The sequence below is a fragment of the Rhyacophila brunnea genome, unplaced genomic scaffold (genome assembly GCF_057557595.1).
Source record: "Rhyacophila brunnea isolate RB1 unplaced genomic scaffold, BYU_Rbru_1.0 scaffold_23, whole genome shotgun sequence".
NCBI classification, from domain to species: domain Eukaryota; kingdom Metazoa; phylum Arthropoda; class Insecta; order Trichoptera; family Rhyacophilidae; genus Rhyacophila; species Rhyacophila brunnea.
The window spans coordinates 15597338-15625125 of record NW_028232893.1 but is presented as its reverse complement, the minus strand read 5'-3'; the positions used below and the strand labels follow the sequence as shown (position 1 = coordinate 15625125).

The 27788-nt window shown below is 33.4% G+C and overlaps 1 protein-coding gene across 2 annotated transcripts; it reads left to right on the top strand.

The window, feature by feature from the left end:
- The first annotated feature begins 220 nt into the window (after window positions 1-220).
- On the top strand, window positions 221-27788 carry sea (mitochondrial citrate transporter scheggia). 2 transcript variants are annotated; one of them, XR_015071212.1, is made up of 6 exons: window positions 221-953; window positions 9236-9365; window positions 9630-9853; window positions 15961-16125; window positions 17311-17727; window positions 26605-26870. XR_015071212.1 is itself a non-coding variant. In XM_085950887.1 (6 exons), the coding sequence occupies exons 1-5, from the start codon at window positions 767-769 to the stop codon at window positions 17547-17549; spliced, it is 945 nt and encodes a 314-aa protein (XP_085807013.1). In that variant the 5' UTR covers window positions 221-766; the 3' UTR covers window positions 17550-17590; window positions 26605-27788. The 2 variants fall into 2 exon arrangements, 1 of the variants encoding a protein (XP_085807013.1); XM_085950887.1 differs by having other exon boundaries at window positions 17311-17590; window positions 26605-27788.

Below are 27788 nucleotides of genomic sequence, written 5' to 3'. Positions count from 1 at the left end.
GGGATAAAATTAATAATAAATTACCTATTATACAATAAAAACAAATACATTAAATTTATTATACAACACCTACATAATTATTATTGAATAATTTGCGGTTGGTATTTTCATCAAACATCAATATTTATTACAACAGGTTTATTTAATCAACAAAAATGTTAAAAATATTCTTTGAATACCTAAACGTAAACGTCAAAGTCCATGTTTCGCATGTTTTATTGACGTTTCGTACGGCGAGTTGATGTTTTTGGGCGGCAGCAGTTGCCTGTTTCCTAATCTATTTTTGATACTGAAGTCAATTAACTGAAAATAAATCTATGAAGAGTAAATAATTAGAAAACATTCCAATTGTTCAATATTTCTTTCGGTTTTTAAATAATACATAGTTAATACAAAACGAAAACATTATTTCTTTCGTGCGCGATTCACAGGTGCAGCTGTCAGTATACATTTTTATTTTAAACCGAAAATATACCTACCGCACGCTAACTTGGATTATCACTGGATTGAGGAAATATATTAGTGCCTATAATATAATTTTATAGTTTGAGCGTTTGATGACGTAGGTGCGTGTACTGATATAACATTTTTTGAGAAAATTAATAAAAAAAAAAATACAGTCGGTTGTTTTCATTCGAGTGAGATACCTAGTGGTGTTTATATTGTGCGCAGAGGTCACGCGATATTAATGTGCATCGTGTTAATTATTGCTCAAGTGTTCAATTATTATTAGGCAGTTTCTCTGTGAAGTTATTTAAGTTTTAACATGGATAAAGGCGTGAGGAACCCGTTTCGCAGGCCATGGATGGACGGCACAGGCGCAGCATCAGCCGCTCAACCCGGATCTATTGCCCTAAAAGGAATAGTTGCAGGTGGAATCACAGGAGGAATTGAAATCTGCATCACATTCCCTACAGAATATGTGAAAACACAATTGCAGCTTGACGAAAAAGGTGATGACTAAAAAAATTATCGACAACTGCTCACCCAATTAATTTCTCACCTCATGCATCTCATTAATTGGTTACATTATAATGTGTCTTTTCCAGTAACAAAAAAAAGTTTAAAACTGTCAGAAACCAATAATTTCTAAAATTAAAAACAAACTAAAACCTAACACAACCTACTTATTTCTTGGTTACCGTAGGTTGTGTTAGGTTTTTATTTGTTTTTATATTTCAAAATACCACTATCATAAAAACGATAAAATGGTGTAGGTAATCGGTACTGTATATTTAAGTAGGTAAGTATCTAATATTCTAATATATTAGGTAAATCTTTCATGCCTCCCTAATTTTTCATAGCTTTTTATTGCCAAAAAAATTCTTTCCATCAAGAACTAAAGTGTGTTAATATTTTACCCATAAATCTTTCCCAATGACGTAGCCATTACAAAAATACTTCCGGGTGTTTTTAAAATAGATTTTCATCCAATGTCATATTTTATTGGATACCTATGTGTATCATAGACAAATAATCTCTTTGGATAACTCGGCCCACGTGTTATGTTTTAATAAAATAAAATTTTAATGAACTGAAGTGTTTGTCATATAAATAATTTCTGATGCTATATACGTAATGATCGTGTTTTGGTAGTTAACTAATGGGAGAAGTACATCCCCCTCTAAATTCGTCATTCAAATCACATGCTATTTTTCATTGTGTGTAACAGAATAGGCAGCTTAACAAATTAAGCGAATGGCTAACAACTATTCCTTATAAAAACCAATCCATGAATAGATTTTTAATGCTTATATTTGCCTCCCACTTTTTTTTTAATTTTCTCTACAGTCCGATACAGATCTTGGCCGCCCCGTGAAGCGGTTTCGTAACAGATTTTTTTTTTTGAAAAATTGATGTTAGCCACTTGCTCAACCTATTAGATACCACTCAGCAATCACAGGCGTTATGGAACTGGGGAGCAGGTGTTATCGTACCTTTCAATTCAAATTCCACAACCTGAATAAAAATCACATTTGGTTTTTCCAATAATTTTATGTACCTACATAGATACCCTAATATGTATTTGAATCCAGGCAAGGAGCCTAAAGCAATAAGAGCATACTTCAGTGAAATGACAAATAATTTAAGTCTGTGCATGGCTACCACACCGTTACAATTACACTGGTCGCTAAATGATCCTCAATCTCCCAGCAACACAAATGCATGATAATCTAAAAAAATTATTTTTATCTCAGTACTTAAGTAAGAAGTAAGTAGGTACATACTTATTAAATTAAAACTTATTGTGCTTTAATATCATTATATTCATTCTGGAACAAATATTCATTGGAATGTTTGCTTTTTCGTGAGTAAGAATAGACCTTTTAAGTCATGTTTTCAGAATTGTGTTATTATAATTATTAAGTACGGGCATGATACGGCCGATGTTAACATCATGCCGCTATCACTAAGACAGTCTGGCAGACTTCGCAGTGTATTTTTAATTGTAAGTAGTCCTGGCAAATTGAAATAATTTATTCAGCAATATGACGGTGGCCGAGCGGTTACGCGTCGGGTTTACGACGTCGTTAGTCCCGGGTCTGGCAAATTCACATATCGTTTTTCAATGTGTGTTTGAACCCAGAGTATGGACTTCATAGGTAAATTCATCTCTCGTAAAAACAAAAATCTGTTTAGAGCGTACATAAGTGAAACGGCAAATAATTTTCAACAGTATGTGGAACGAAATTTCGCAGTCATCGCCAATCGGAGAATGCCAGTCGAGGTGTGAGCACTTCAATTTGTTTTATGATGGTGTCGGAAAAATATATTCTTAAATCGTGTGATGACTAAAAAACGTTCCGCATGTACTTGAAAAAGAAAACATGTCAATGAATATACTATTATTATTACGAATATAATAATAAACATAACATGAAAAGGACGCATGTAGAATTTTTATGACAAATTATCTTTCGTTCAGCTCGCGTCATTTGTACAATCCGCACATTGCCTAGTCGCGATCTTTTTAGACCATGCTTAACATGCTTGCAGTACTTAATACAAACTTTTGATTTCATTTAAGTAACATGGTTTTTAAATAACTTCTGAATATTTGATAATTCTAAAATATTCTTAATACTTATCTTTCAAAAGAATCATATTTTGTTTCATCCATTACTTGAACGTCTGTTACTTATGCAAAAAAAGTGACTCGAAACCCTATGATTTCTTGTGTTTCACTGATGTTCACACTTAACCAAGTATACCTTGACGCGGTCAAGTATTAGGTCCAATTTAATCATTCTTTTACTTTGATAAAAACATCGTTATCACCAAGACACCTTTGCACCTATGTTTAACAAATGTATTCGTGTGATAAAATCCGCACAACTTTTCTATGATTGATTCCTATACATTGATAAGATTGAATGAATAGGTAATAGTTCCCAACTGTTTGTTATTGACAGTAATTATGACTGATGGGGTAAGAAAATAAAAGTGCACGGTTTTTCAAAATTAAAAACTTGTCAAGAAACATTTCAAAAAACTAAGTCATACTTATTCATGTACATTGTTTCTATATATTGAAAAAGAATATTTTGTCTTGCAACTAAAATCTACTGCAGGTACGACACCCTGGTTGTCACTTTAATATAGTATTACATTTATTTTATTGGTAAAATCAGTATAAAAGATTTCTCAGTATGTTATTGCCCATAATCTCTTGTTTGAAGTCAAAGTATGAACTTAATACGTTGAGCAAGTGGCTGACATCCATTTCTTGAAAAACAAAAAATCAGCACCGCGATTTCCTAACTCTCGTCTCGTGTGGCACCAGACGAGATGACGTAATTGTGACGTCACGCTCGAGGCATGCCGACCGCGCACAGAATAACCATAGAAAATTTTATTATGATACACCTATATGTGTATGGTGACAATGAATAGCGCCGCTGTCTGACCACTCGCTATTTTCTCGAATGCTATTATCACTCCGGTAGTACGTCATAATGATGTCATATGACGTCATCTCGACCGGGAAGCTTGCACTCGCAAGTTCTAACATAGGGCCCCTGTTGATACACCCCCCACTTTGTAAAGACCCATATGATCCTCTTAGAATCGAAAGTCATCGTTGAAACTCCAAAAATGCTACTTTACATGAGAGACAAAAAACATTATTGTTTCGCATAAAAATATATGGTTATGGAGTTAAATCATCCATGTTTTAACAATGTTACATTTTTTTTGGAATTACATGATTTGCAAGACGGGTAGCTATTAACAACGGCCACTAGATGGCTTTTAAAGTCAATTTTCGATTAAAACGGAGTTTCACATTTTTCTAGTATCAACGACGATATTATGTTGATTTTCAAGCAAACCTGGTATAGTAATTCTAGTTTTTTTATGAGAAATTTTAAGCTGCTGTTGCAGTGCGGTGTCGAAAAATGCTAAATTTAACGCAGTCTGCCAGATGCGTATTTTCTAAATAACAATGAGGTATGAATTTTTCACTGAAGTTGTGGAGACACCTTTACAACAAATATACAGTCCACGTTCAGTTTGGGATCACATGCATCATAGCAATCCATTTCATTGGGTGAGAACAGTTCCATACTAATCAACCGACACCTCATTGGCTACATACCAACTAATACCAATATGTCAAACATTGAATGACTCCGATTGCGTTAAGTACGAACTGTCAGAAATTGTATAGGTATGTATCAAATCTATACGAATTTGACGTAGTCCCTATGGTAGATAAATCAATGGTCACAAAAAATGCTCGATCTGACCAGAAAAACAATATGTTGGCAAGACTAATTGGTAACTAAGTATATCATTTTAGTATTTGCAAATTAATGTACATAAGTAAGTACTTACTTATTGATACCTACTGCGTTTGCTAAATAATTTCAATTGTCATAACAAAAATAATGTATAAGGCTCCATCTATTTATAGTTCAAAATCTTTGGTTCTATTACTTACTTACTTATTATAATTATTTTGTAGTTCAATTCAATCATTTTTAGTGCTATGCATTATCCCCAACATGGACTTTTCCATACCACGATGTTCTACTCTTTCTCTCTTAATATATTGTGATTACAGAAAGTACACACTCCACATTCCAGGCACAAATACATATCACAACATTTAATTTAAATATGAAACATTTAAATATAAATATTTGATTGATTATAAAAATATATACGTCGACACATGTCATAATAAAATTTTGCATTTACTTACTGCCAAAATTACTGAACACTGCCAAATGAAAAATAAGTTTTTGCAATAAAAAAAAAGAGCCAGATAAAAGATCAGTCAGAACTGAAAGGAAAATGATATATTTAAAAATCTAGAGCTATTTTTATTTACACGTGGGGCGGTTCAGTGTTCATTTTTTTCCTATTTAAGGAGTTGATTATTAGTGCAAATAAGTCATCTACCTGCCAACTGTGGAACAATTCCTCGTAGTCCAATGCGCAAGACACCGGCTTCTCATACCAGAAATTCTAGGTTCAATTCCCAGTCAAGTCACAATAAGTCATCTTCTTCTTCTTCAGCCATGTCCGCGCCTTAGCTGGAGCATACGGACACCACACGGTGCCTCCAAGTATCCCTGTCGCTAGCCAGTCTTCTTGCTTCATTCCAGGTTATGCCAGCATCCCACCATATACACTCTTTAGATAGTATTTAGCAACCTTCCAGGACGCCGGAATCCAATTAGCTTGAAGAACAGGCCAGCCAGGTTGAGGTTCTCTTCTGGTATCCGCAGCACGTGGCTGAGCTAGATTCAACGTCGCCTCTTCACAGTGAGCGTAATAATAGGATTTTGGCTCGTTCTCTTATCTCCTCGTTACTCTTAAAGTCATACCACTGCGTCGTAAGGTACCGTGATTCGCTACCATAAAGCAGAATACAATTTTGACTGAGTATAGTCGCAAGTCCCAGACACTGCATTGAGCTGAATGATGTTCCAGCCATTCAGATTCGTATAACTAGCTCTCATTGCAAAATGCCATGTCTCGAGGTATTTGAAGCTGTCGACGCTCTCGATGTTTAATATATGTCTTACCCCAGCCTCGCTCTCTCTAAACACGTTTTCACATGTCTCTCATGCGTTACAGATTATTCAAGACAAATATAATTAGTACATACTTAATTCTAATTATTTATTTGTTAAATTGGATAGTTACCTGTTATAACTTCATTAATTACCACATCAGTGGTGAAAAATAGCCTTATATGTTGAGTACAATTTAACTATCAAAAAAATTGCTATTAGTTCACTAAATTTACTTACTATGAACCACCTCACCTTTTTGAAATTTTGTATTTGATCACAAATTCTGTGCATTTATTTTAGTCACACTTTGGCTACAATATTTTGTATTTTTAATTTTCCATACCTATCTCGAGTATACAAGTAGGTATACAAGTCTCTAAACTAGTGGGTATCTTATAATGTGTTCCATAAATACTTTCATTGAACTTTGTGCCTACATTTTTTTTACATTTCCCACTTCAATTCGAAACAACCTTGGCAACACTGCTGCTCAACAATTTCTCAACAAATTTTAATTTATTGAAGCAAAAAAATATTAATAAAACATTACATACTTACTGTTAAATCAGAATTATTGTCATTAATTGGTAACATGCATTTTGTTTCCTACCACTACTATATGTTTCATCGTCATCAGTAGTGGCATCCCATGGGGGTAGGCAGGTCATGCGTTGCATAGGGACGGCAACGAATATTACAACTTTTGAGAGCCGATGATGCGGTCGCTTTATTAGAAAGTATCAACATCTTAGTTTGGAGAATAGTTGAGGCAAAAAAAATCTTGACAACATAACTATTGTATTTTACATGTACAGGCAAATTTTTCACAAGGGTGCCTCCAAACTTGTCAGCGCCACAGGCCTCCACGTATCTAAAATCACAACTGTTTGAGAGTAGGTGTGTATGTTAATTTAAAGATTTTTTTGTGTATTTGTCTGTATATTAGTATTGCCTAAAATATATAATAAAATAGGTAAACGGATAAATATGAAGTCTGCTTAAGGGGAACACTTTACCTAGGGACGTCACTACTGCTGGATGAAAGCCTCCCCTAGCACATTCCACTCTTCTCAGTTCCTAGTTCCCTAGTATGACGGCATTTGTCCACTCACCAAGCAACATGTCCAGTCCATTGCCATTTCATCTGCTTGGCGACCTCTAATACGTTGCGTACTCTCGACTACAACCTTATTCGTCGGTTTCTTTTGTAGTCTCCGTATTATACCCAACATGCACATTTCTCTATTTTTTTGATTTCTCTTACATTAAAGGTACTTGTTACGCATGCATACATGAGCACTGGTAATACACACACTTTACACTTAACCCTTTATAGGACAACTTTTTTTTTTAAAGATATGTGCTTAATTATTTTTTTTATGTATTCTATATTCATTTTGATGAACAGAAAAAATATTTTTTTTTTGAAATGTATATAGTTTTTTCGTAATTATCGATTTCCCAGCGGTCAGTTTTCTGACTGGTGTCCATTTAGGTAAAAAAAATATTTGTTCACAAAATTTTTTTTTAATAATTTTTTTTAGGAAAAAATTATAATTTCATTTATTTCTGTAACAATAATAATTACTTTATCAATTTTATAGAAATTTCTCAAAATAATAAACATTTCTAAGGCCTTGTTGGCTTTTTCTTTTGTTCAGATAATTGATACGGCATAAAACACGGTATGCAAAGGGATACTTTGCAATATGTTACTGAGCTTCGTATCACTTTCAGCATAGTGCTGCAATAACCACATCTACGAAGTGTACATTTTTCTGGATAATGATTTGAATTGATATCGTCAGGAAATGGAGGTCGACCAACCCTTTTTCGTGAAGTAAAAGATCCTATCAGCTGATCAGCCAACTTGTTTCTAAAGTGAAGATGTGTAATAGGTTTTTTTTTCATTATCCAACACACATTGGTATTCTGTTATTCCTTCAAATAATCTCAGGGATGCGTCTTTACCCATGTCTTCAAGGTCTTTCGCACTAAAACCTCCGCTTCTCCCATTTTCCATCCTCAGACAATAAAAACAAAATTTTGTTCGGCAATATAGGCTTCTACTTATACATATAACATTCCATAACTATTTTATTTCATTCTGAGATATGTATTTCAAAAAATTATTACAGTTTGAATGAAAACAAAAACAATTATTTTTACCCGCGATTTTTATGGAAAACATTTTTTCAAAGAATGACACATATCATCAAATAACTCGATAGCGACTAATTATCCACAAAAACTAACTAGTAATTGTAAAAGTTCACTATATTGTTATATGAAATTAGATGTATTGTGGTTTAGAAATTATTTTTAGTGTTTATATTATGTAAATCAAAAAGGATCCAAATTATACAATTTGAGGTTAGATTTTCGACATGCCACTCAATAATTTGATATTATTTTACTATACTATACATACAAAAAACTATATATTTGTATGTATAGTATAAATGTGCATACTTTTTTTTCAGTAAACAAGTCACAATTTTCAAAAAACAAGAACTTAAAAACACTGTTGTTGAAAAACTGGCAGCTATCATGTCGCTAAATGGACACCGGTCAGATAACTGACCGGGACACATTTTTCGTAATATACTCAATATGTGCGAACTTCAGGGCGATTGGTCGGCGAAGACCTCTGTGCATTATCTGAGAATGATTAAAACCCATAAGGGTGTTTATAACTTGTAAAATTATAGAAATATAAACCTTAATGTTGCCGGTCTCAAAACTATCCGTTTTTCGCTTATGACCTATAAAGGGTTAAGACACAATAGGTCACTTTTGAAGATACTATTCAGGCACTTCCAGTTTGGTTCTGCATGCAATCTCATCATACATAACACCTTCAATTGACATTATTGTACTTTGAATCTCTTGAAAAGATATTACTACATATCGTCGTTGCGCCTTCAAAACCGGCAATGTGTATTTTTCAAAACTTTACAGGAAAGGCTAAAAACAATACCTATCGCCGACAACATAGAAATATTTTTTAAAGCGATTCCAGAATACCTTTTATCATAATCATTATATTTTTTCCTTCGTATAGAAGGAATTATTATAAATTTTTTGGTGCAAAAAACCTATTTTGTGAAATTTATGCACATAGCCGATTTTGAAGGCGCTACGACGATGTTAAACACTGAAATTTAACAGTATATTATAATACATATTGAATTTTTTAACAATTTCAGGTAGTGGACAAAAGCAATACAAAGGAATAGCAGACTGCGTTCAAAAAACCGTAAAGAGTCATGGAGTACTCGGATTATATCGGGGCCTTAGCGTTTTACTTTACGGATCAATTCCTAAATCAGCCGTCAGGTTTGTAAAGCTACCTTATTAAATAGAATGTAATAAAAATAAAATGCAGAGTATGTTGAGCTCTATATTTTGGGCAAACTGGTAAGGATTTAGCTAAACTTGCATACATTTGACGCGTACATAATTTTTAACATTTCATAAGGCAATTATTAAAGTTCATTGGTCAGCCTTTTAAGTTTTATATGGTTAGGGTGCAGGTAAGTCAATACTGACAGATCATTGCAGCATAAAAAATTCAAATAACCTTATGTTTCCATTGTGCAGATTTGGAGCATTCGAAGCGTTCAAAAAGCGAATGGTGGACGAGCGAGGAAACCTGTCGGTGGCAGGGCGCCTCCTCTGTGGGTTGGGAGCCGGTGTCAGCGAAGCTTTGCTGGCTGTCACCCCCATGGAGACGGTCAAAGTCAAGTTCATCAACGACCAGTTGTCTGGCAATCCAAAATACAAGGGATTCTACCATGGCGTGTCCACCATCATCAGACAGGAAGGTGAGATGTAATTCTTCGTATCATTTTCACTCCATAACCAGTACATTCAAGGGTGTGTGCAAAAATTCCAGGCGTGCACTGCTAATAGTTCTTTAATGTAGAGAGACACATACTGTGGTGTAGTTGGTAGACTGGCTGTCTCTGAAGGCATAAATTGCGAATTCGATACTGAAATTGGAAAATGACATGCATGTTGTGTTTTTTAACGTGTGCATTATTGAATTGTGGAATATAAAAAGATAAGCTAAAATCTGCAATATTTTTCTGTTCTCTCCCAGTTCCAGTATATCCTGAGACTTGAAATTTGGTGTACAGGTTCTAATGCAGTAACAAAATATTCTATAAAAATTTTGAGACGGTCCGATACTCCAAATTTGGGATGAAGTCCATACGGTGTCCTTCAAGAAAACTTAACTTTTTTGTTACTAATCCTATCAATCTAAAATCTTCACTAATAGTTTCCTCGTGAACGGCTTCCAAAAAAAAAAAAACATTTTTTCATTATAGTCAATTTTTTATAACATGTCACTTGCCTATCTCTTGTTTACGATGAGAGCTTCTATAAATAATAAAATATTATAGGTACTTTTGAATAATATGGTATCCTATTTTTTACTTCCATAAATGTTACGTCGAATAATCCATGGAGGGAAAGTGACAATGATATTCGTGTTTGTGAAGTGACAAGCTATGTTGTGGGTACTATTTTAGTGCGCATATAGCAGTGGAGAGGGTTGGAGGTAGGCTGTTAACCTGATAGCTGCCCGTAACGTAACGTTTACGTCATGCACGGCGGTGATTCAGGCGCCCGTACCGTACGATATACGCCGAGCCGTTCTACGCGCTTGTATGAGTCAAATATTTATTTATTTAATTTTAAAACGTGTAACTACATTTCTGATCAGACCTTGCAAGCAAAAAACATTTGTACGGCGCATACAACGCGAGAATAAGGGAATTTCCCGAGAGGCCAAATCAGGGTTAGCTCAAAATTCCCCTGCACACTGGGATATCTTGTACAATAGAGCAGTTGGTATGATTCGATAGTGATGAGTCAGTTGTCGCCGGAATATCATTTAGTCGGGATGCTAATTCGGAATGCTTTCTTATTCAGATTTGCGTTATAATTGGAATGTTTTCAATGTTTTTACATTGAAATTTAATTTCTATTGAGTGACCAAGTGTTTTTATTTATATTTCATATACAATTTGCGTATAAAAAAGTGTTATATTTACGAGTTTTGTTTTAGATTTTACCTACTAAACTTGAATGAAAAGAAATATTTTGGATGTTTTTAGATAGAAATTGACAAAGAACTAAGTGTTGTGACTATTTTTTATTTGTATTTCGGATTCGATTTGCGTATACAAAGTGTTTTATTTACGAGTTTAGTTTTACAAATTTTATTATTCAAAATGGATGAGATCGACGAAGTTGGTGAAATCGATAACCTTATCGAAACAGTTGAATCTGAAGACGATGGAAGTGATGATTCGGATGTCGAACTTGAGGAAACTTTGGAAGTCGATGAAAGTGAAATTATCACACCGGAATCCACTGAAAGACCGACATTTGAGTGGAAATCGGATATGTTTGAGCCACGCGCATTTTCCTTCGATGCTAACGTTTCGGGATGCAAAGCTGATAATTTGACTTCGGATGCACTCGAAATGGACTATTTCAAATGTTTCATCGATATTTCTTTTGTTGAAATGTTAGTCCGAGAGACCAACAGACAATTTGTATTTGCCACAAAAAATATCACAGTTTTGAGTGATCGTCTACGGCGATGGGTAGACTGCACAATTGATGATATGTACACATTTTTGGGGCTGTGTATGCTAATGTCAAGGAATTCACGGAATAAAATATCTGAACACTGGTCTATCCACAGATTGTTATTTTCACCATGTTATTCCGAAACCATGTCCAGGAATCGTTTCGAACTGATGCATCGAATGTTGCATTTTTGTGACAATGAAACGCAGGTTCCCGGAGATCGACTATATAAAATTAGACAGGTCCTGAAGGAACTGAAAATTTCTTTCAAGCAGTACATGTGTCCATATCAGAACATATGTATTGATGAGAGTCTTCTCCTTTTCAAAGGCAGACTTTTATTCCGCCAATTCATCAGGACGAAGGCTAGTCGTTTCGGAATAAAAATTTTTGTAATGGCTGATTGCAAAACTGGTTTTGTCTTAGATGTAATCATTTATACCGGAAAACAAACTGAAATTGAGAAAAATAATTACATCGGTATATCGGGCAACGTGGTGGTAACGATGCTTGGACCATACTTGGAACTAGGGCATACATTGTACATTGACAACTGGTACAGCAGCCCAACGTTATTCAAGTATCTTTATGATCACCGGACGAATGCCTGTGGAACCGTAAGGAGAAACAGAATTGGGATGCCCAAATTTACTAAGAAATTGAAAAAAGGGGAAACCGATACATTCCATACTGACGAAATTATGGCTTTGGCGTGGAAGGATAAAAAGGATGTTACAATGTTGTCCACAATTCACAACAATACTTTCAAACCTACTGGAAAAGTAGACTATAAGACTAAAATTCCGATTTCCAAGCCGGAATGCATTGTTGATTACAATAAAAACATGGGTGCTGTGGATCGTAGTGATATGATAATTTCTTCTGTAAATTCGACAAGAAAAACTGTCAAATGGTACAAAAAACTTTTTTTCCATTTGATAGATTTATCTCTGCTGAATGCCCATGTATTGTTCCAACAAAAAACTGGAAAAAAACAACCGCTGGGTGAATTTCAATTGAAAGTCATCGGACAACTGATCGAAAAACATAAGTTAGAACCAAAAACTCTTTTGAAGCGAAAAGCACCCTTACCCTCTAGGCTAACAGAAAGACATTTTTTGGGTAAAATACCACCTACTAACAATAAAATTAATGCGGCAAGAAGATGTTATGTATGTGCCAATACAAAAAATCAGAAAAGACGGAAAGAAACTAGGTATTTGTGCAAGCAGTGCGACATTGCTCTGTGTTTTGAACCGTGCTTCGAAATTTTCCATACACAAGAAAGTTTTTAGTGATTTTAATGTGTTTAGTATACTTCTTAGTGCTATAAGTATTTATGGTGACATTTTACAAAAATACTATAAAATTTATTTTTCAAAATACTTATATTAAAAAAAAAAAAAAATCAACTAATTCTTGTAAGTGCAGTGTTGTGACAACCCTACCATACCTGAAAATTTTCAGACATTTTCACGAAATTGTGTATGAAAAACTTTTTCGCCGAACTTCAATTGAGGTCAATATGTAAGTGCATTATATTGGACTTTTCACTATTCTTTTAATTTTTTTATAATATAATTAATTCCTGGGCCCTGGGGAGTATACCTAGTACTTTCAGCTGGGCTGTTTAAAGGTTAAGATCAATATAAATAGTACACACTAAACTTTGTCAATCATACATATTTGTTTTCGTTGAACTATGATTACAATTTACAGATGGTGCTGGTTAGTTTTTTTTAGATTCATTAAAACACAATCACTGCTGACCTGTTAATTAAAATTTAATTACCACATTCATGTTAATTATATATGTAATGGCCAGTCGCGGTATCAGCACTAAAATAGTTAATCCCTGCCTAAACCAAACCATAATTGATGGAAATATTCTTCTATCTATAAAATATCTAAAATTTTGTAAAAAATACATAATTTTAGATACCTACTATTATCTACTATGGCTTGGATTAGGCAGGGTTTAATTGAATTTTAAAAAAACAACCTACACATTGCAGTCTTAGTTCAATGAAAACAAATACGTTTGACTATCAAAGTTTAGTGTGCACTATTTATGTCGGATCCTAACAGCCTACCTCCACCCTTTGCGGCTGGCGTATAGTGAAGGTAGGGTAGGGGCTCTGGTGAGAGAACGAATAGGGCAAGTTATCGGCAGTCATCTATAATGTCACACGTTTATAAAATATGCAACACGCTGTTCAATTCTTAGTTGTGATTTAATGATTTTGTATCGATATCAAATTAAATTGATCAATTCATTCAACACCAAACATACATAATATTATAATTTTTCTGCAGAATATTGTAAACATTTCAACACTTGTAAGTAAATAGTGTAATAATTTACCTAGCTATATTATATAATTTCCCTGAAGGCAATCTGTCATTGCACTGACCTCTATTAAGGTTAATTTGAAATATCCACATCGCTGTACCCAACATATTATGAAAATGGTCATTAGTGATTAACAGAATGCTGCAGTAAGGGAATAATAATCTACTTGTTATCTTCAATTAGAAGGAACTTGTTTTGTTAATATATTGTAGACATTAATGCATTTACAGAAAGTTTCCAAACAATTTTATTACTATTTGACAGAAATAATAATTAACACTCATTTGTTTCAAAAATTGATATTATGTCAGTTTTTTGTTTTCATTGTATTGTATTTTGAAATTAGAACAATGTGTCTATTTTTATTAGCTGAGCAATTAATTGCAATAGAATGATAGATATTATAAGCAAAATTAAAATTGATTTTTTTTGATTTATAATCGAATCTAGATTCGAAATGGCCACAATGTTGAACCTTTTAAATAAAATATAAAATACAGCAAAACTATAAATTACTTAATAAACATAAAGTAAATTTTAATGATAAACATAATCAATAAATAATAAAGAACATACATAATGTCGTTGCACCTTCAAAATCGGCTATGTGGATAAATTTCACAAAACAGGTTTTTTAACGGGATAAATATTTCATAAAAGAACTACTGGTTATAATTGTCATAATTAAGTAGAATGCTTGTATCTCAATTGCAAAAGCACACTGGCGCGAATCCAGCGGTTACAGGTCCATGTCTCGTCAGGTGTCGTATTTTTTTCAAAAAAGATTTTTTCCAGTGGTGGGTATATGCATGAGATTCAAATTATGTATCTTTAATATATAGAATGTTACATTCTCAAATTTTAATTTCAAAAAAATAGTTTTTTACATTATTTAAATAATAATAAAATTAAATACTTTAACGAAATCACATTTTCTATTATTTGTTGGTTTATCTTTGACTAAAAAATTTTTACATTTTTAAATATGTATCGATTAATTAAATCAATAAATTGTATTAAATTGCAAGCCTTGTATTTTGTTCATTAGGTGCCTCTAGCAGCCAGAGCAATCCAAACAATTGAGACACTCAAAAAATTGCAAGACTCCGAGATACTATTTTTCATAACTAATGTCTAATGTCTAATAAAACAAGATATTCTAATAATAAGTATCCAATCTTCACAAAAAAAAATTAAAAGCTATGTCAAACAAAATTTACATCGAGAAACATGAAAACAAAAATTTGAGCCAGACATTCTACGCCTCGCATAAGCGCAGAATGTCAACTACATAGCTCCACGTAAAAATTTTGATTGCGATGCGTTTAATTGTAAGCATAATTAGATAGTCAAAAACTATGTTTGCAATCAAAAATTAAAGCAAATCCGATGATTTATTTTTTGTTCTAATGTGAAAATAATGATAAAAAACAGTGATTATTTTGAATTTAGTAGACGAAAAATCAAGATTTAATAAACCATAATATGATATTGTGCATTTTATAGTCATACAATTATGGATTATTTCGCAACTAGATAGCCTTAAAAATTCTTAATAAAATTTGAAAACTGCAGAAAAAAAATAATGCATTTTTTATGCATTATTTGTGTTGTCTAAATCTACACCCATATAAGACGCTATTTAAGAATCATCTGACTGTATATTATTTAACTATCATAAAAGTCACAAATCTTGACACTTGACTTTCACTCATCCATTGATCTGTAGCACAGTAGCAGATCGTGGAAAAAACTAGCGAATTTTTCACCATAGACTTTCGGCTCGTCAATAAATCACCTGAACTTCTAATGGTGAAGATGTTAGTATGCTACATTGAGCTACTATGAGTGACCCACACGCAAATATCCAACCTTTATTGAATAATTCACTTCAATTCGCAAGAGATTTCTGTGATAGTCAATTTTTTTTATATCTTACTGTAATAAATTAATGTAATTGTGTATTGTTTGTAGGTATTGGCGGTGTGTACAAAGGTGTCGCGGCGACTGTGATGAAGCAGGGATCCAATCAAGCGATCAGATTCTTCGTGATGGAATCACTCAAAGACATGTACAGAGGAGGAGATCCCAAGAAGCCCGTTCCCAAGTATATCGTTGGTGGCTTTGGTGCTCTCGCAGGTATGTTCAATAATAATATATCTTCTGACAAGTTAAAATATTTAAAACTTCCATAATGTAGGGTGTAGAGGTATTCACTTTTTTTCTTTTACAAGTGCAATGCGAAATGACTAACCAATTTAATCATTAGCCTTATAATAAATTATTCCAATTATGTCCCGTGTGACTTTTTGATGTGTCCCGCAGATTTATGTGAAATCTGTATTATTTTTATTCTTCATATCGAATATTAAAAATTACATTGAAAATTAAATATTCTCTGGCAAGAATGAATGTTCCCATAAATATGCAATTTGAATTATTAATAGATTTGCAAGAAAACGTGAAAGCAAAAGCATCTTATCATGATAAGAATTTAATTGAATTCTACAAAGGACTTTCACTTGAGGTATATCCAAATATAGTTAAACATGCTCATCAAATGGCTTCATTATTTGGAAGTACCTATATTTGTGAAAAAACATTTTCTACAATGAGCATTAATTAATCAAACTTAAGATCAAAATTAATAGACAACCATATCGCATCTGTTTTCCGTATTCACACCACAAAATTTAAGCATAGATTGCAGGGTTTAGTTTCAAACAAAAAAAATTGCATAAAGCACATGGTGAAAAAAATTAAATATTATTTGTTAGTTATATTAATAAGTACTTATATCAAAATATAAGCTTACACAATGAAATATTTTTTTTATTTTTGCCTTAAGTTTTTTAAAAACAGAAAATATTTACAAAAGAAAAGCCCCCGCCAAATATTTTCGATTTCAAAATTGTCCCTTTGACGAAAAAGTTTGTGAACCCCTGCACTAAATGTTACATACAAAATGACAACTAAATTGCTTACCTGCATTAATAATTGTTTTTTTGACCTATTTTCTTAGTTGTAAAATACTAAATACTTTTTCGTTCTTTCCTCTTGTAAAAATGATATTTATAATAAATTGTGGGACATTTTTTTTGAAATGATGGTTTCTTGAAAATTTTCCAATTTTTAAAAAATCTAGCATTTTATACTGCCATCTGGCTTATTTTCTTACCCTATCTAATATTTATAACACTGATAAAGATGTTTCTTGAACATCTTTGCGATTTATTTTTAAACATTTAATTATTCATAAAATATATAGCTCTGTCCAATACATAGTTAAATGAATTTATTAAATTAATTCTTTTTCTCATTTAGGTGCCGCCTCCGTATTCGGCAACACTCCAATCGATGTGGTGAAGACTCGCATGCAGGGTCTCGAGGCAGCCAAGTACAAGAGCACCTGGGACTGCTTCGTCAAGATCTGGACGCAGGAGGGCCCCCTCGCCTTCTACAAAGGCACCGTTCCGCGACTTAGCCGCGTCTGCTTAGATGTCGCCATAACCTTCATGATCTACGACTCGTTCATGGACGTGTTCAACAAGATATGGCCTTAGACAGACGAGTTGAAACGATTACGCTGGTGGCAATACTTAACGTAATGATGAACTGGTTTTATTATTTTTAAATTACTATGGCGATATCTGACAGGCCGTCAACACACACACGTCTGAATGAAGTTCTTACTACAATCGCTGTAATACTGATAATTTGTGGCTTAGTAGGGGAGAGCAGGTAGGATTCGTACACTTTTTACTCTAAGCCGTATAAAAAAAAAACTGTAAGCTATTTTAAAATAACTTCAATGCTGCTATATACCCGACATATTTGGTTTTAATAATAGTGAAGTGTAGTTTAGATACAAACCAGCATGGCGAAGTTACGGTAACTTTTTTGAAAAATGGAAAACATATGAAACTACCCCACACATGGGGTAGCTTCGTACATAGTGTGGGGCACATTCGTACATAATGGGGAACCTTCGTACAGTCAAAGAAAATGCTATTTATTCAATGTAATATAATCATGTATTGAGATCAAAGTTAACACAGAACCAGCCTTCATGTAGTAATAATTAACAGTTGTTGTTTTTAAAGTGCGTATAACTACTTAATCATAAAAACATAACACTTTTATTTATTTTTTTGTTAATAAAAGAACGAATAAATCAACATTATAAAATTTACCATTAGAGTAATAAATCTTAATCTTATGTATTTAATATTTGTACTATCCAACATTATATATAGATAGGTCTTTTTCGAAGCTAAATATGTGAGCTGTTCTTGCTGTAAAAGCAGATTTTGATAACGGCAATATACATACCACATCTAATATGTAAACTGTTCCTTCATCTTTGGTAGTGGGAAAGACAAATTTCCAGGTATGAGGCTTCTTCCTCAAAAATGAAACTTTGTATTCAACGGGACTATATTTTTTAAGCACTTGCCCAACATAATATAAAACGGTCTTTTTTTCTCGAGCTTTGTTCGATGCGATATGAGCGATGTTCTCTGACGTAATTGGAGTTTCATTCTCAGTATCCGATCCTTCAGACGTCTCTTCGATGGGAGAACAAGAACTTTCTCTTAAACTCATACTAGCCTCATCCTCACAATCAGTCTCATCCTGACTATCAGTCTTTACAGTTTTATTTTGCCTCTTTGGTTTAGTTGTCCCTGAAGTTTTCTTCCGTCTCTTTGTTTTGGTTCTTGTATCTGATAGTAAATGTAATGATCGCTTCATCTCCTTAGCCCTTTGTTTCCTCTCTTGCTCTTGCTTTTTCAACTTTTTTGCTTTTTCTATTTCTTCTAGTCTATTTTTTTCAGGGGTATCTGTATATATTCTCAATTTACCTGGCAATGTTCCTTTCTTCGACTTTTTTAACACATTTCTGATCTCTCTGGGATAGGGCCGGATAATTTCTGGAGTTATTAATCCTACAGTTGATGAAGATCCAGGCGCAGTTGTAGGTAATAGCAAGGAGGCTGAGCTCCGTGGAAAATCTTGTTGACTAATCTCTGTTTCTGCAGGTTGAGTTTCTGGCACATTGGCATCTTGGCCCGCTGTAGGAGTTGATTGTCCACCTTGCGTGGATTCTAACGGCTGCATCTTGCATCATTGCATCTTCATCAACACCTCCTGCTCTTGTCCCCTTTTTCACATATATTCGCGGCATGGTTCTGTAACAATAATATTTTTGGTGAACAATCTTTCTACTGCCATGCAGTTAGGAATGGGGAGCATTCATACAGTACGAATCTACCCCACTCATAACTGCACAAAGGTACCCCAAACAAGCGAAATCAACAAATTAATTGAAAATAAAAATAACCGTTTTAGTTAGCCTAAAATGACTATTTAGATATCACTTCATAAACTATACTAAGTCACTTATATCATTCGTGCAAAACTTATAACAGCTAAGCGTGTTCAAAAGTGAATACAAAAAATACTTACATAGAGCGAAAACACGTATCAGCGTGCTCCGTCGAAGCCGTTGGGCGCACTGACATACACTATGCGTATGTCATGAGTCATGCATACAAACGTGAGTACGTCAATGAATTGGATAGTGAAGATATCACCACTGTACGAATGCTCCCTGTGTACGAATCCTACCTGCTCTCCCCTATATCATAATTATTCAAACAGATGTCAATGTGTGTTATTTTTTAGATTATGTAAAATCGACAGTGGCTAGATATTTGAGCTTAATTCGCGAAATCTCAGAGCGAGGAAACTCGCTGAAGGCATAGAACCGGTTAATACATTGGACGTTAAAGACGCGCCCAGCGCATAACGATTAGGTGGCCATTCAATATAATTAGCATGCTATTTAAATGTGGTAATTAAAAAGTAACAATGCTTTTTTTGATTGGTTCATAATAACACTGGCAAACGTTCGAAACTTTCTTACCTGTTGATAATGTATTTGTGGTGATTTGTGACATGGTTTGAGACAGAATTTATCTTATTTTCCGCAGTGGGGTTGGGGTTCACACTGATAAAATTCTATCAACCAAAAAAATAATTATAATTCAAAATTAAATAATTATTGACATTGTCATTCACTTCTGTTCAATCTTTAGTGTGTTGGTGAAGTCAATTGCATACAAAGATGTTGAAGAGAACCATCTATAGCAGTGGTGAAAGGTGGAGGTAGGCTGTTAAGATCCAACAGAAATAGTGCACACTAAACTTTGTCAGTTAAACGTATTTGTTTTGATTGAACTAAGACTATAATGTGTAGATAGTGTTTGTTATGTAGTTTTTAAAATTCCATTAAACCATAGTAGATAATAGTCAATAGATAGAAGAATATTTTGAATCGATTATGTTTTGATGAGACTTAATGAATTTTCAAAACCTAACCAACGCCTTCTGTAATATTATGTATTCTTAATTCAACGAAAACTACTTAATAAGTATAATTTCTTTTATCGTGTTAAATGTCAATTCATTGTGGAAGTGCATTGTATAATTGATTTCATTTAATAAAACACAATTTTTTTGGTACAATTTTGATAAAAAATACCTGTTTTATAAAGATCATTCAGTTGAAAATGTCCCTAAGAGGCGGACGAAACTGGTCCAGATTTATTTCTTAAAAGTGGAATAAGTACTAAAGGATTTGAAAAAAAAAGTTTTATTAAATTAAATCAATTATAAGTATAACTGAACAAGTGTGCACTATTTTCGTCAGATTGCCCATAGCATACCTGTACTATTATGGTTTGGTTAGGCAGGGGCGATAACGAACTACAATAAGCCTTTTGCTAATACATTAGAAAGCATTGAGTATTTTTGAAGACCTAAAGTTTAAATAATTACAAGATAAAAAGAACTTTTTATATACGACGTTTTTAAATTTTCTGTTAAATTATTATGCTCAATATGCTCAAACTTGTACTTGACATAAAGTAAATAAAAAACAAACAAATATAGAATACTGAAATGTCATTTCATTTTGATTTCCATAGTAACGCACATATATATTAATAATTTAGTTGCTAGGACCACCCCATTAGCAGCCAATAATAGTCTTTTACTTTTTACGGATTTTTCTGAAATAACTTTTCATAGAAAACAGAATTAACTGAAAATGAATTCAATTCTGCTTAAAGATGGCTAAAAGTATCAAAAGAATGCATTGGCATCGTGTTCTGATATATTCTAAAATTTTCAAATGTCTAGCTAGTCGCTTGAAGTTAGTTAAAAATCGATTGCAAGATTTGTACTGGACAAACAACCACCGGACAAACAAGAATACGAGCTAATAAAAACGTTGTAAAATAGTGATAGTTTTGATGCTCATACATTCACTACGAGCCATGGATGTTTCAAAAATTTAATGTCTGTAATAAACTACACAATATTGAAGTAACATGTGAGGCTGTCAGTGGAGATACAGAGGGAAGTATAAATGTTATCAAGAGTCTAGCAGAAACCATAAACAATGAGATTTAGAGGATTGTTTGCTTAAATGTATGCGCCTATGTAGGTCCATTTTATTTTTACCTATCCTTTGTAACTAATACATATTATTTAAATAATTGCATAATTTTAAGTTTTATTTGACTCACATGAAAATCTTCGGAATGAATAATTAATCACGTAAGTCGGGGACTTACTGTAACTAACTCTTGTTTAACGGTTGTCTGTAAATCAAAATACATATTGTGTGATTTGTTGTTATCTTGTCAACCACATAATTTTCATGAAAAAATCTGTGAATCGAATCTTTCAATTCCGTTACATATAACGAAAGTCTATATAATGAGCGTCCGTTATGCATAAGCTAAGTATACTCAATATCAGAGTTGTTTTTTGTTATTCGCTGCTTTAGCTTGTTATCTATCCCCTTCATTCAGACGGCAATCGTTCTGTTGTCCCAACCAGCATTGCCAATTTAGCATTTTTCTTGTCAGATCTAGCATTTTATCTACCTTGCAAAAAACGCATCTGGCTTGTAGCATTTTTTGATGCCTCACAACAGCTTTAAGTGTGCTGAAAATACGCTACATATTTAGTTTATTTATTTTCATGCGCATCAAATTTCTGACTATCGGATAACTACTTAATGCAGGTAGGTCTTTACCTATTTTAGTAGCGTGAGAAATAAAACAACATAATGAAACACTTGAAACAATAGAAGCATTCATGGCCTTATAGTGAAATGGTATCATATAATTCAATGTGTGCTTTTTTTTTTTTTTTTGTGATTTTACCGAGGCTTTGACTGCGACTCGCTGTCATATCGCCTCTTCTTTTCTAGAAGGGGATCCTTCGATCAGGTCCTCACTCCTATTCTGTTAAATGGCTTTATAATTATTTTGTCTAGCTCTTCCGTCTTTCTTTCTTTCTTCTTTAGACGCCAGTGTTTTATGCACCAGAATCGCTCTCCTCCGTATCCATCCCTTCTGTATTTTCGATACATCGTGTAATCATTTAATTTCAGATAGTCTAATTCAGACCTCAGCCAAGTCTCTGAGATTAATGCTATTGAAATTTTTTGTCTTATTAAGTAGAGTTCTATATCATCCTTTTTTTGCTTCATACTTCTGGCATTCCATTGTAAAATCCTAATTTGTTTTTTATTATCCATTTTGCTCCAGAACCTCCCCTAGAATTTCCTTTAAGTGTCCTTCTTTGAATTGTTTGCATACCCAGTCCACTGCTTTAATTATTAGTTGTTTAATGATCTGCTGCCAGTCTCCCCCTTTCAGCAAGACTTTCATAATTTCTCCCATCGCGTTAACCTCTGTCTTCCCCTTTGAATTTTTCTTATTTTTTGTAGGCTTTACGCTACTACCTGTAGATATTATTGTTGAGCCTGAAGCTTCTACCACCGCTTCTTCTTTCTTTTTGTTTTCCTTAGTTTTTTGAATTGTTTCGCTTTCATCTCTTCCTACGATTTTTTTTTGTTTTAATATGTCAGCATAGCTATTATTTAACATATTTTTTTTTGCTTCCTTGAAAGGTATGTTCATTTTTTTCATTGCTTCTTTGCAATCCTTTTCCTCTTGCCACTTTGGGCATTTTTGGCTGTTTGCCGCGTGGTTACCTTTGCAATTGATGCACGTAATTTCCTCATTTTTTTCGCAGGTTTTGTGGTTTTCACCACACTTAGGGCACGTTTCTACTGTACGTCCGCAATTGTTCGCGATATGCCCATATCGCCAGCATTTGTAGCATTGCATAACCCTGAATACATACGGTTCTACAGCAAAAGAGACTCCATATATCGTCACCGTTTTAGCAAAAGCATCTATGTGCACTTTCTCAAATTGTGCAGGAGAAGGATAAAACTGAATAAAAAAATAATGCTACATTTAAACATTAAAATTATGAAGAATGCTTTATTATAATAAGAAAATGGTCTAAGATTATTATTTTGTTTACAAAAATCTTTTATTTTTAATACAAAAATAATAAAAATACAGTTTGTGATGTCACATAAGTTGTTTTGACCGTTTTGTAAATACACATAGTTTAATTTATTCATCAAAATCTGAATAATAATAAATTCATGAAAAACTGTTACATAAATAATAGTTGAAATATACATAGTGCGTTAGTGATAAATTGCAATATCATTTTATTAATTATTAATGCAATAGTGAGATGATATTATATTTATAAGTTCGTTTACTTTCTATTAGCAGGTTTAAATGTTAGGTTATCGTAGAAATAGTGGTGATTCCTGAAGATGTATGTATTTCGACTGCGATATTGGCAATGATTCATTATATATATTACAAAGGCAGTCAAACGGTTGCACTAATAAAGTTGAGTTTGTAAAAGATTGTTCCATCTGGTAGATACTGTAACATTTTAATATCATATACAACAGGATCTCCGATTCGTTTTCCTGGTCTGATTGAACTTAATCCAGATTTAATCTTATCCATAATTCTTAAAAATTAAAAATCAATGACATTAATTTTATAAGGTTGTTTTGGTCTTGCTAGCCGCATACGTGCTATATAATCAGATGGTGAATATATTGGAGGCTTAAAATACTTTTCTTAGGTGGCATGTGCACCATCAGCCTCTATCATGGTGTGGCCTTTTTCCAGAAAAAGCTGTTGAATCTCGATGTTTTTTCTCTCTAAATAACTTAGAGCAGTAGCGAATAATTTATTTCGGTTTTGATATCCACACCCATCCGATATTAGAATTATTTCATTGTATTTTCCTGCTTTCGATGAGATGAGACAAATTCATTAGAAGATACATTATGAAGAATGTATATGGTGAAATTGTGTAGTTGCAGCTTTTGTTTATAATACATTTGTGCCTGTGTTTTGGACATAGCAGCACACTTTGGAGATCCATTGTGATTACTAACCGTCCAGTAATACTTCTGGTACTCTCCTTCATTTCATTTTTGGTCTTCTAGCATCTTTTTTTTTTTTTAATAATGTGGCTATTGTATTCCATTTCTGAAACATTCTTCATTTTATAACTACAGCAGATGGCAGTGATGGCACACTGATCTTTACGTAGTTGGTGGATACTGATTTTTTGGTGGTAAATATACTGGAGTATATTCTGCTGCTTTATGACCATTTTCCAGAGACCATTTTTTATATGCATCATGCATTTGTATTTTGGATCGGAAACACGATTCCACATACACCCTGGAGGTATTTTCTCTGCAATAATGGCTGGGAACTTTGGAATTAGATCCAACCATAATGTAACATTTTTCCACAAATCTCTCCGTTTTGAGTTTTGGTTGCACTACCAATTATTTATCTTCAGTCAGATTCTTATTACCTGTCATTGTTGCTTTCAATTGGCCACTGTCATCGAGACGTTTGTAGTTGTTTATCCAACTTTTAAATTAATTCTCGCCTATACCCTACCCTATTGACCATGTAGGCATCTTCCAGAAATTATTGAATATTTCCTGTCTCTCTTTTTGAGAAAGCATCTTTCAAACCGTCGTGCAAGACCATAATGCATAGCATATAACATAGAAACAAACTATGTGTAGCCAAACTGTAAAAAAACATTACACTCTCGATATCAAAATACCATCTTACTTATATGTTACTATAATATACACATAGTTGTTTTTGTGAACCGTGGTTTTTGAACCTTACACATAGCTGTTTTTTATTTTTTGAAATAACTTCGGAGCGAGTTTACCCAACACATAGATCATTTTACTGGCCTATAGAGAAAAAAATAAGGAATGACTTGGTATTTAAAAGTCATTTTTGATAAAAGTGACACATAGATGATTTTGCTAAAACGGTGACGATATGTAAATTGTTCTCGGCAATATTTTCTCCCCAAATTTAATACTGACTGACGAGGTCTTTGTCAGCTCTCCTGTATCACCTTTTCTTGTCAACCTCTTAAGGTTGATTACTTTTGCATCACTTTTGATTTCCATTTGCAGTTCTTGGAGGTCCATATCAATATCGACTTTTCTTATTACTCCATAAGAGCAGGAGTCATTCTCTTTGGTCACAAAACCGAGATCTTTGAGTTCTCCAGCTTGTTTCACTTTATCTGCTTCTTTTTCGTCTTCTACTTGGATGTACGTCTTTAAATTTTTATTGTAAATTTTCTGTACTTTTACTCCTGCCTTATGCAGCATCTGCGCTATTTTCAATTTTAATGGAATTTTACTTCCCGTCGCTATCATGACGATGTTTTGGTTTCCCTTTGGAGTGACCCCAGAGTCTCTTCTGGGTTTTTTTCCAGAGGTCACCGTCTGCCATTCTTCTTCTTTTTCTCCAACCACTTCCTCTTCATCATCGTTTCTTTTCTTCTTCGTTTTTTTGGTTTCATTCACTTCCATCGTGGTGTTTTCCATTTTATTGCTTTTGCCGTTCACGCGGTCTTGGAATTCGCGCAACAGTGTGAACAAAAAACAGTGTGGACAACCCCTCGCTTCACAGCGTTTGACGCACTCCCCGCACAAAGTGCACTATCCGTGCAACAATAAATATTTTTCACTTTTTCTCAAGCACTGGCACTGATTGTCAAAATCACATGGGACCACACATGTTGAGTTTATTGTCAAATTCATTTACAAACAATATTATTTTTGTTGTATCCCGTATTTATAACCGTTCGCGAGTATCCAGGCGAATAGCGTCCCGAATACGCAAGCGAAGTTGTACAACCTCACTCCACCGCTGTTGGCTTCCGACTGCAATGTGTGCTTATGTATGTGACATCAGTTTAACGATTATCGGAATGACATGAAACGAAACTTGAATGCCGTTGATACAATATAGGCGTTTGTTGTCAATTTTGAAATATATTTCTGTTAAAATGTGTGGTTTTTACACATATAAACTTTTTTTCAATTTTTGCACTTTTTTCGATACACGAAAGGAAATGTATTGACTTCGTTCTTGATAGAATAAGAAAATTTACTTGCAATTTTATTTTCACAAAATCTAGCGTTTTTCCTGCCAAATACATAGCTTGTTTTTGTACCCCGTCTGGTATGTTTTTGTCAACGACAGTTGGCAACACTGGTCCCAACGCCGAAATATAAATTCCTAATCGTCCCATTCCCATTCAGCAACTATTCCCATCTGATCCTTTTTAAAAAAATTAAATCCTTGTTCTTGATTGCAGGTGCCCATGAATTGCCGCAATGAAGACAATGGACAATTATTAATAAAACTCACCGAATCCGACTTGTGATAATGCTGGCCATCCATGAAATAAGACCTAATTAAATCATAAGGAATTTATGTACTATCAATGTTATCGGCAAGATAATGTTATATCGGAGAAAAACTACTTTTTGCGGGTTGTAGTCTTTTGAATAGAATACATTTTTTTTTAAATTCAATGTTAAGTACCCACCCTACATAAAGTTCCTATAGCTTGCATGGAGTAAAAAAAAAATATAAAATCTTCCACTGAATAATGGTACATATTGGTTATACTACATCATGCTATCATAAAAAATATATCAAATTTATATCCGCCAACTGAGTCTAGCAGAATACGCAACCGGTTGTAATCAGTTTTTATCTACTATATATTATGTGCAGGCATTCTAACAATATGTCATATCAGACATTTTTGTGAAAATTTATATTTTGCCAAACTATTTGGCGTATGTGCTAAAAAAGTGAAATGCTTGCTGAATTACAGAAAACAAACTTGTTTTATAAAAACATTCAAATCCTAACAACATAATTGGCTATTTGAATAATTTCTTCCTACATACATGATAGTATTATGTAAGTATCTGTATTTTAACTAGTTTGTACATTTTAACCTTTCCTGTCTTGAAAAATTCTGTTCGTTCCGGTAATGTCTCTTTCGGTTACCGTACGGAATTGACAATATTACTGTTGATAAGAGAGAAATTTAGTTAAAAAGTATTTACTGGATTGAGACATTGATTTTGAAAATGATTCTAAGAATAGTTAGAATATGAAAATCACGACGTGTATATTAACTGAAATAATTGCAATCAAAAGGGTTGCATCACCTAATGTAACATTACTGCAACGGCTAGGTTAAAACACACAGAATCTCAATCCAATTGACAAAAAAATCTTTTAGTTTTATGTAAATCAAATGTTTATATCAGTTTTTTGGTTCGAATGCCTGTAAATTCTTAATATTATTTAAAATTTTGAAGAAAATATAAAATAGTTAATTTTTTAACATTTTCACTTTGATTTATACACTCCCGAAAGATCAAGATGCAACGTGTACCTAAATAACAAGTTAATTCCTCACCGATATAACAGAATTGTACAATGTAAAAATGGCGAAGAAAAGAATTATTTCTAATTTTG